A 9,893-nucleotide genomic window follows, 5' to 3' on the forward strand; every position below is an offset into this window, starting at 1 on the left:
GAGGTACCTGAGGAGGGCAGGACAATGCCAGGGACATCCTGCAGTGACATCCCCCTGTCCTGCTCTGGGTGACCTGATCCTGGTCTCAATCCCACTCCACATTTAGACACCCCCACAGTTCTGTATTTAATCCCATCCCAGTGCCAGACTCGTCTAGCCCCAGACCCAATCCCAACCCCAGCCCTAAAGCCAATCCCATGTCTAGCATTCACCCCAATCCCAGCTCTAATCCAAATCTCAGCCCCAAATCCAAACCCAGCCCCAATCTCAGCCCCTTCCTAATTCCTCAGCCCCAAACCAAATCCCAGGTTCAGCCCTTCTGGGGGTTTGGGGGTGTCTCTGTCCCTCTGACTCTGATGATGTTTGGGTGGGGTCACACCAGGGCTGAGAGGGACAGAGACCCCCCAGGCCTCCCCAGGTGTGAGAAGGTCAGAGAGCCCCCCCAGCCCCGAGCACCCTCAGCAGTGAGAGGGACACAGAGCCTCTGGTCCTCAGCCCTGCACAGGCATTCCTCCCTGAGGCCAGAGGGATGGAGACCCCCTGAGCATCCCCCAGGACGAGGGGAAAGAGACCCCCGAGCATCCCTGGGCTGAGAGGGACAGAGACTGCCCCTGAGACAGGGGTGAGGGGGAGGGAGACCCCCCCCAGGAATTCCCTGGAGTGAGAATGATGGAGAGACCCCCTGGGGAATGGCCTGGGGTGACAGGGACACCCCCTGGGGAATGGCCTGGGGTGACAAGGACAGGGACACCCCCTGGAGAATGGCCTGGGGTGACAGGGATAAAACACCCCCCAGCCCTTCCCAAGTATCCCCCAAGTGAGAGGCACAGTGACCCCTTGAGCATCCCCTGGGCACTGGACAAAATAAACTCAGCAGAAATCAAACTTAACTCTGCATGAATCACTTTGATGAATATTTGATTTTCCGACAAGTCACATGTGATAAAAATGCAAACAAATCCCAAACATGAATAAGCCAACAACAGAAGCAATTATGATGGCAATTCCAAGTTTCATTGGTTCCTGCACAGCTCCAGCTCAGCTGCTGGCAGGTTCCGATAAAAGAAAAGCAGAAATTCCGCCCAATACAGATTATTCGAAGGAAGGGGAAGCTCTATGTAGCTGTTATCAAGGTGACAGAGAAAGAGAAAAATGATTCTCACATTTGGAAATGCCCCTGAGCCTGTGAATTCTGGAGGTATTTGGGAATTTAGCTACTTGAGCTGGGCTTCTTATGGCACTTTTAGCAGCCTTGTGTTCCTCACCATGGGGTGAATGAACCTTGTCAGTCTTGCTGGTATCATTTACTCCCTTTCCTCCAGTGATTTTAACAAACTTTTCAAAGAAGGACAACAAAATATTTTCTTTACACTGGCCACCCACAACAGACATTTTCCTCACCAGTTCTCCCTTTAGTCACTCTGAGGAAGCTGTGTCCAAGTTTCCAAGAGCTCCTCCAGTAGAGCCACGACCTCCTCAGAGGAGGGAACCATGCTGTTATCAAAGGCACATGGGGTCAGAGAACAGTGCCTAAACTCACTGTGGCAAAATAATGTTGCAAGCTGGTTAAGAAAATTGTTAGAGAGATGCCTCTGCTCTGATTAAGGTGTTAATGAGACCAAATCCAAAATGGATTTTATTGAACAGTAAATGTGAGGTAGAGAGAGATGGAAAGAAAGAGAAAAGTGGGAGAACAAGGGAGTGTCAGGGACAGAGACCTCCCCTGGAGCAGGGCAAGTGTGACATTGTCCCCTGTGTGTGTGGCCTTCCCGGGGTGGGGGTTTTACACCTGAGCCAGTCTGGGTAAGGGGGGTGGTGTTCACCCCCCCAGCAGGGATTACCCCACTGTTTCAGGTTACAATGTAAGATGTAACCAAAACCATGTTTTCAGTCACCATCTCCATAAACTGCTAAAAACAGGTGGGGCAGAGTTCTTTATCTCTTCCATGACTCAGCCCTGATAACGCCCTCCAGGGGAGATATCTTCTGTGAATGGGCCATTGAGTGTCCCTGCAGGACTGATAAAATTACATCCTCCCATTGTGGGATGCTCCGCCCACAGGGAGGAACCAAGCATTCCTAACTGGATATAAGCTGAGGCTTGCAACACCAGGAGCACCTTGCTTACTGCATTCCCAGAGGACAAAAGCTCCATAACCACACCTGGACCTTCAGAGGAAGGCCAGACCCTTCTACAGGATCACTGGTTTGACAGAATCATGTTCATCACTCCAACAGCACTGCAGCCACCATTTAATTGGACTGCTACCAGCCCCCTGACCAGCACCTGGCTCTATCAGCTCAAGTGAGTGTTTGATCTAAATTTTCTTATTAAATTGTAATTCTGGCTTAGGCTCTTCCATAGCTTTGCCTTCAAACCAGTACAAAACTCCAAGTGCTCATCTGTGACAATGTTCACAGGGGTCTCAGGATTAGAGAAGAGATGAGAAAGTTGACTCCATGTTCTGAAGGCTTGGTTTATTATTTTATGATATAAATTATATTAAAAGCTATACTAAAAGAATAGAAGAAAAGATTTCATCAGAAGGCTTCTAAGAACAAAAAAAGAATGAATAACAAAGGTTTGTCTCTGACTGAGACAGTCTGGACTGTGATTGGCTATTAATTAGAAACAACCAGATGAGACCAATCACAGATCTACCTGTAGCATTCCACAGCAGCAGAAAAGAATTGTTTACAGTTTGCTGCTGAGGCCTCTCAGCTTCTCAGGAGGGAAAAATCCTAAGGAAAGGATTTTTCATAAATCATGTTGGTGACACTCATCCCTTGTTTTCCTCCCAAAACAGAAATTCCCATCCCCAAACCTTCGCCTGATGGAGGAGGTGGCTGCGAGGAAGATGAGGATGACCTAGGACACCCAGGCAGGTGAGGAGGAAGTCAGTGCCCCTTTCCCCCTCTCTCCTGCTCCATCTCCCAGCCCAGCATGGCCCCTGGCTGCAGGACAGCTCCGCTCCCAATGCCGTCCTGCTGGGGATGCACTGTGGGGATCTCCTTCCCCTTCACTCTGGCACAGAGACAAATCCCATCCTCTCCTTGTCCTTCCTCCCCCAGGGAAGGAGCTGAGCATGGAGACCAGGGAGGACAAATCCCTACGGCAGAACCTGGTGGAAGAGAAGCCCTACAAGTGCTTGGAGTGTGGAAAGAGCTTCTGGACGAGCAGCGAACTGATCCGCCACCAGATGATCCACACCGGGGAATGGGCCTACGAGTGTGGGGAATGTGGGAAGGGCTTCAGGTGCAGATCCAACCTCCTCACCCACCAACGCATCCACACCGGGGAGAGGCCCTTCGAGTGCCCCACATGTCAGAAGAGGTTTCACACCAGCTCCAATCTCCTTTTGCATGAGCGGATCAACACGGATGAGAGGCCCTTCCGCTGCCCTGACTGTGGGAAGGACTTCAAGCAAAACTCCACCCTCGTCACCCACCGGCGCATCCACACTGGGGAGAGGCCCTACGAGTGTTCCCAGTGTGGGAAGAGCTTCACCCAGAGCTCTGCCTTGACCAGACACCAACGGAGGCACCGATAATGGAAGCCCTGTGAGTGCCTCCACTGCAGTGCTCTTCATGCACTGCTCCAGCTTCATCCGCCATGGGAGGACCCACATTAGGAAGAGCCCTGGTGATCCATGTTCCCCATGATCCATGCTGGGAAGACACCTGTACCTTTTCCTGCCCCTGCCCATGACATAATGTGGGATTGAAGCACATGAGGGTCTGGCCATGGTGTGACATTACATTCACTCCCATCTCAGGTCATTGCCAGGGGCAGGAAAGGGACTCACTCTCTCCCTGAGGAGAAGGGTGTCCTTTCCAGGCAGGAAGAAATACATGGCCAGGAAGAGCCAGCCATTGATGTTGTAGTTTTCCCTGTAAATAATTTTTCTTATCCCTTCTGTTATCAATATTGTTTCTGTTCTTGTTTATTCTTCATCTTGTTTCTGTTGCCAATAAATTGTTCATATCCCAGCCTGGGATCTTTGCCTTTTGTGCTTTCCATGGGAGGCGGGAGGGCAGCGAGGGCATCGTGGTTTTAGCCAGAGCAGGAAAGTGAGGAACTCCATTCTTAACACCAGCCCATGGAAACCAAGAATCCCAGTTGGTCCCAGCCCTGGTGGCCATGGCAACAGCCTTGGGAGTGGGTCCCTGGCTGGGGCTGTGGGAACCTCTTCCCTCTGGTGCCCAGGGACAGGACTGGAGGGAACGGCTGCAGCCGAGTCTGGCCAGGCTTAGGTTGGATCTCACGAAAAAGGTTTTTCCCCAGAGGCTGCTGGGGCCCTTCCCAGGCTCCCCAGGGAAGGGTCCCAGCTCCAGGGCTCTCTGAGCTCCAGCAGCGTTTGGACAGCGCTGCCAGGCCCAGACTGGCATTGTTGGGGTGTCCTGTGCAGGGCCAGCAGTTGGACTCGAGGATCCTGATGGGTCCCTCCCAACTCAGCCAATTCTGTGGTTCTGGGATCCCATGAGCTGGGGATGGGAGTGCCAATGGTTGTCATGGCAACGGGCTCTGGCTGCAGGCCTGAGCTGGTGTCCATGGCAACCACCCCTGGCATGGGGTCTCCATGGAGCTGCCGAGGGACTGAGCATAGGAACAGGGGGCTGGTGATGGTTGCCATGGAAACTGACCATAGCAACAGGGGGCTGGTGATGGTTGCCTGCTGATGATCAGATTTGTCACAGGTCTTCAGAGGGGTTCCATGGGGACTTTGCAAGAGTCTCCAGGCTGTTCAAGAGCTTGAATGTCACAGGCAGAGTCAGGGGCTCCATTGAGACCTCCCAGGGATTTTCGGGGATGGTAAAGAACCGTGTGGTCACAGGCAGTCACAGCCACTCCATGGTGACATCCCAGGGGACCTTGGGCTGCAAAGGCACCGATCTGTCACAGGCACTCACGGGGGCTCCACGGTGACATCCCAGGAGTCCCCAGGCTGCCAAAGAGCCGGGATGTCCCAGACATTCTCAGGGGTTCTTTTCATGGGCACAGTGGGAGCTTCAGGCAAAAGCATTATTTCTTTAAAAGAGAAACGCCCGCTGAGTATTGAGGTACAGAAATGATGCCCAACAGCCCCTGCAGGGCCCCTGGACTTCAAAAATTCCTTCGTGATTAGACAGAGAGACCTTAACCAGAGTTATTTACTCCACAGTACAGGAACTATAACAATTATTACAATATTCTGCTCTAGGAAGCAATTTTGAAGTCAAGAGGGCCTTGCTGGAGTTGTTGGAGCCCACTGCAGGCAGAGCCTCCTGCTCCAGCAGGAGCTGCCTTTCCCGTGCCATGAGCAGGGCAGGTCCCACTGCAGGAAAAGCCCCAGGCCAGCCCCAGCCCAGGGAAGGCCTCGGGCACAAGGGCAGAGTGCCGTGCTGGGAGCTGTGCCAGGGAGAGCCTGAGGCACCAAAGGCACCTTGGCAGCAGCAGCTGCTGGCAGGGCATGGCCAGAAGCCTCCCTTGGCACCCCGGCCTGGTGGGCACCACTGCAGAGCTGCTGCCTCAGGGCTCATTTCTGGCTGGGCTCTGAAAAGCCACTTCTGCTCCAGGAGCCTGACTGGGAAGCCATTGGCCCCAGCACCTTGGGGACAAGATATTAATGACAAAACTCTTGATGCCAGCAGAGACAAGGCAGGGGCAGAGGAAAGGGCAGAGCCAGGCCCAGGGCCAGGGCTGCCATGGTGATGGCTGTGAGGTCACTGCCCCTGCAGCAGCCTGGCTGCCCTCAGCAGACATTCTGGCCAGAAGTGTTGTGAGGGCACCCAGCACATCAGAGAACCCACACTACAGGAATTCCATTCTTGGGGATGAGAGGGTTTCACTGGGTCACGCTGCACAAAGCTCCTGTTCTTGGACAACTCCTGGGATGGGGAATCCACTTTTCTGGAAAAACAGTTGCAGTTTTTTGCCACTCTCATACTTGGAAAATATTTCCTCCTTCTACCAAATGTAAATCCACCCCCATTCAGTTTAAAGATATTGACCCTTGTTCTCTCACTGCAAGATTTGGGAGGAAATAACTTTGACCACTATTTTCCCACTTTCACAGATCCTGGAAGGAAACCACCAATCTCCCAAGATGGGATTTGGAGGCCTCATCAGAGAACCAGCAGGGAGAGGCTGATGGCTCTGGGGTCAGGAGTGTGGAGACTGAGGACAGAACAGGAGTAGCCTGGGAGGGATTGAAAGGTGGTTCCAGAGAGACTGGAGTTTTTCTTCATTGTATAAAACAGCCAGAGAAAGAAATAATGTCTGCTATTCCCAAAAGCAGCTGTGAAGGGCCAGAGTGGACACGAGGAGAAAGGAATTTCCCTGCCAGGGCAGGGCTGTGGTGCAGCACGTCCCCAGAAGGAGCCTGGAGCAGCCCAAGGCTTTGTGTGGGCAGGCAGAGGCAGGCAGGAGGCAGAGCTGTCAGCAAAGGAAGGGGCCAGCCAGGTGGGGCAGCCGGGGGATGAGCACAGCCTGCAGGGACAGAGGCCAGGGCAGGGACACCGTGGGACAGCCTGGGCTGCACAGGGCACAGGGATGGGCAGCAGCTGCAAGGCCCTGAAAGAGCCAACTTGGGCAGCACTTTGGCCATGGCTGCTGGCCCTGGGCCTGAGGCCACAAGGAGGGGACAAGTGACCCTGGCAGCCCTGGGGCCTCATTGCCTCCTTGTCCCTGCTCCAGCTTCATCCGCCATGGGAGGACCCACATTAGGAAGAGCCCTGGTGATCCATGTTCCCCATGATCCATGCTGGGAAGACACCTGTACCTTTTCCTGCCCCTGCCCATGACATAATGTGGGATTGAAGCACATGAGGGTCTGGCCATGGCTGTGACATTACATTCACTCCCATCTCAGGTCATTGCCAGGGGCAGGAAAGGGACTCACTCTCTCTCTCTCACTCTCTCTCTCCCTGAGGAGAAGAGTGTCCTTTCCAGGCAGGAAGAAATACATGGCCAGGAGGAGCCAGCCATTGATGTTGTAGTTTTCCCTGTAAATAATTTTTCTTATCCCTTCTGTTATCAATATTGTTTCTGTTCTTGTTTATTCTTCATCTTGTTGCTGTTGCCAATAAATTGTTCATATCCCAGCCTGGGATCTTTGCCTTTTTGTGCTTTCCATGGGAGGTGGGAGGGCAGCGAGGGCATCGTGGTTTTAGCTGGAGCAGGAAAGTGAGGAACTCCATTCTTAACACCAGCCCATGGAAACCAAGAATCCCAGTTGGTCCCAGCCCTGGTGGCCATGGCAACAGCCTTGGGAGCGGGTCCCTGGCTGGGGCTGTGGGAACCTCTTCCCTCTGGTGTCCAGGGACAGGACTGGAGGGAACGGCTGCAGCTGAGTCGGGGCAGGCTTAGGTTGGATGTGAGGAAAAGGTTTTTCCCCAGAGGCTGCTGGGGCCCTGCCCAGGCTCCCCAGGGAAGGGTCCCAGCTCCAGGGCTCTCTGAGCTCCAGCAGCGTTTGGACAGCGCTGCCAGGCCCAGGCTGGCATTGTGGGGGTGTCCTGTGCAGGGCCAGCAATTGGACTCGAGGATCCTGATGGGTCCCTCCCAACTCAGCCAATTCTGTGGTTCTGGGATCCCATGAGCTGGGGATGGGAGTGCCAATGGTTGTCATGGCAACGGGCTCTGGCTGCAGGCCTGAGCTGGTGTCCATGGCAACCACCCCTGGCATGGGGTCTCCATGGAGCTTCCCAGGGACAGAGCAAAGCAACAGGGGGCTGGTGATGGTTGCCATGGAAACTGACCATAGCAACAGGGGGCTGGTGATGGCTGCCATGGAAACTGACCAATGCAACAGGGGGCTGGTGATGGTTGCCTGCTGATGATCAGATTTCTCACAGGCCCTCAGAGGAGTTCTGTGGGGACTTTGCAAGAGTCTCCAGGCTGTTCAAGAGCTTGAATGTCACAGGCAGAGTAAGGGGCTCCATTGAGACCTCCCAGGGATTTTTGGGGATGGTAAAGAGCCGTGTGGTCACAGGCAGTCACAGCCACTCCATGGTGACATCCCAGCAGACCTTGGGCTGCAAAGGCACCGATCTGTCACAGGCACTCACGGGGGCTACACGGTGACATCCCAGGCGTCCCCAGGCTGCCAAAGAGCCGGGATGTCCCAGACATTCACAGGGGTTCCTTTCATGGGCACAGTGGGAGCTTCAGGCAAAAGCTTTATTTCTTTAAAAGAGAAACGCCCGCTGAGTATTGAGGTACAGAAATGACGCCCAACAGCCCCTGCAGGGCCCCTGGACTTCAAAAATTCCTTCGTGATTAGACAGAGAGACCTTAACCAGAGTTATTTACTCCACAGTACAGGAGCTATAACAATTATTAGAATATTCTGCTCTAGGAAGCAATTTTGAAGTCAAGAGGGCCTTGCTGGAGTTGTTGGAGCCCACTGCAGGCAGAGCCTCCTGCTCCAGCAGGAGCTGCCTTTCCCGTGCCATGAGCAGGGCAGGTCCCACTGCAGGAAAAGCCCCAGGCCAGCCCCAGCCCAGGGAAGGCCTCGGGCACAAGGGCAGAGTGCCGTGCTGGGAGCTGTGCCAGGGAGAGCCTGAGGCACCAAAGGCACCTTGGCAGCAGCAGCTGCTGGCAGGGCATGGCCAGAAGCCTCCCTTGGCACCCCGGCCTGGTGGGCACCACTGCAGAGCTGCTGCCTCAGGGCTCATTTCTGGCTGGGCTCTGAAAAGCCACTTCTGCTCCAGGAGCCTGACTGGGAAGCCATTGGCCCCAGCACCTTGGGGACAAGATATTAATGACAAAACTCTTGATGCCAGCAGAGACAAGGCAGGGGCAGAGGAAAGGGCAGAGCCAGGCCCAGGGCCAGGGCTGCCATGGTGATGGCTGTGAGGTCACTGCCCCTGCAGCAGCCTGGCTGCCCTCAGCAGACATTCTGGCCAGAAGTGTTGTGAGGGCACCCAGCACATCAGAGAACCCACACTACAGGAATTCCATTCTTGGGGATGAGAGGGTTTCACTGGGTCACGCTGCACAAAGCTCCTGTTCTTGGACAACTCCTGGGATGGGGAATCCACTTTTCTGGAAAAACAGTTGCAGTTTTTTGCCACTCTCATACTTGGAAAATATTTCCTCCTTCTACCAAATGTAAATCCACCCCCATTCAGTTTAAAGATATTGACCCTTGTTCTCTCACTGCAAGATTTGGGAGGAAATAACTTTGACCACTATTTTCCCACTTTCACAGATCCTGGAAGGAAACCACCAATCTCCCAAGATGGGATTTGGAGGCCTCATCAGAGAACCAGCAGGGAGAGGCTGATGGCTCTGGGGTCAGGAGTGTGGAGACTGAGGACAGAACAGGAGTAGCCTGGGAGGGATTGAAAGGTGGTTCCAGAGAGACTGGAGTTTTTCTTCATTGTATAAAACAGCCAGAGAAAGAAATAATGTCTGCTATTCCCAAAAGCAGCTGTGAAGGGCCAGAGTGGACACGAGGAGAAAGGAATTTCCCTGGCAGGGCAGGGCTGTGGTGCAGCACATCCCCAGAAGGAGCCTGGAGCAGCCCAAGGCTTTGTGTGGGCAGGCAGAGGCAGGCAGGAGGCAGAGCTGTCAGCAAAGGAAGGGGCCAGCCAGGTGGGGCAGCCGGGGGATGAGCACAGCCTGCAGGGACAGAGGCCAGGGCAGGGACACCGTAGGACAGCCTGGGCTGCACAGGGCACAGGGATGGGCAGCAGCTGCAAGGCCCTGACAGAGCCAACTTGGGCAGCACTTTGGCCATGGCTGCTGGCCCTGGGCCTGAGGCCACAAGGAGGGGACAAGTGACCCTGGCAGCCCTGGGGCCTCATTGCCTCCTTGTCCCTGCTCAGCAGCCTGGCAGGGGCCGCCCCATGGTCCTGCCCTTGGCATTGCCCATCCCCACATGCCAGTGCCCATCCCAGGAAGAGCCCTG

General features: G+C 54.4%; 1 protein-coding gene and 2 pseudogenes across 1 annotated transcript in view; 2 read left to right on the forward strand and 1 right to left on the reverse strand.

Moving 5' to 3' along the window:
- LOC115485198 (uncharacterized) overlaps positions 1-9,893 on the forward strand; it is a 2,106,330-nt gene that overhangs the window by 1,662,251 nt on the left and 434,186 nt on the right. Inside the window, 1 exon segment of the mRNA XM_050983901.1 lies at positions 3,133-3,579. Coding sequence (XP_050839858.1) covers positions 3,133-3,579 — 447 coding nt within the window.
- The window catches only part of LOC103825013 (zinc finger protein 208-like), a 742,626-nt pseudogene that overhangs the window by 631,185 nt on the left and 101,548 nt on the right, over positions 1-9,893 (reverse strand).
- Positions 1-9,893, forward strand: part of LOC115485058 (serine/threonine-protein kinase pim-1-like) — a 213,710-nt pseudogene that overhangs the window by 39,583 nt on the left and 164,234 nt on the right.

Source organism: Serinus canaria, chromosome 25 (assembly GCF_022539315.1).
Source record: "Serinus canaria isolate serCan28SL12 chromosome 25, serCan2020, whole genome shotgun sequence".
NCBI lineage: Eukaryota > Metazoa > Chordata > Aves > Passeriformes > Fringillidae > Serinus > Serinus canaria.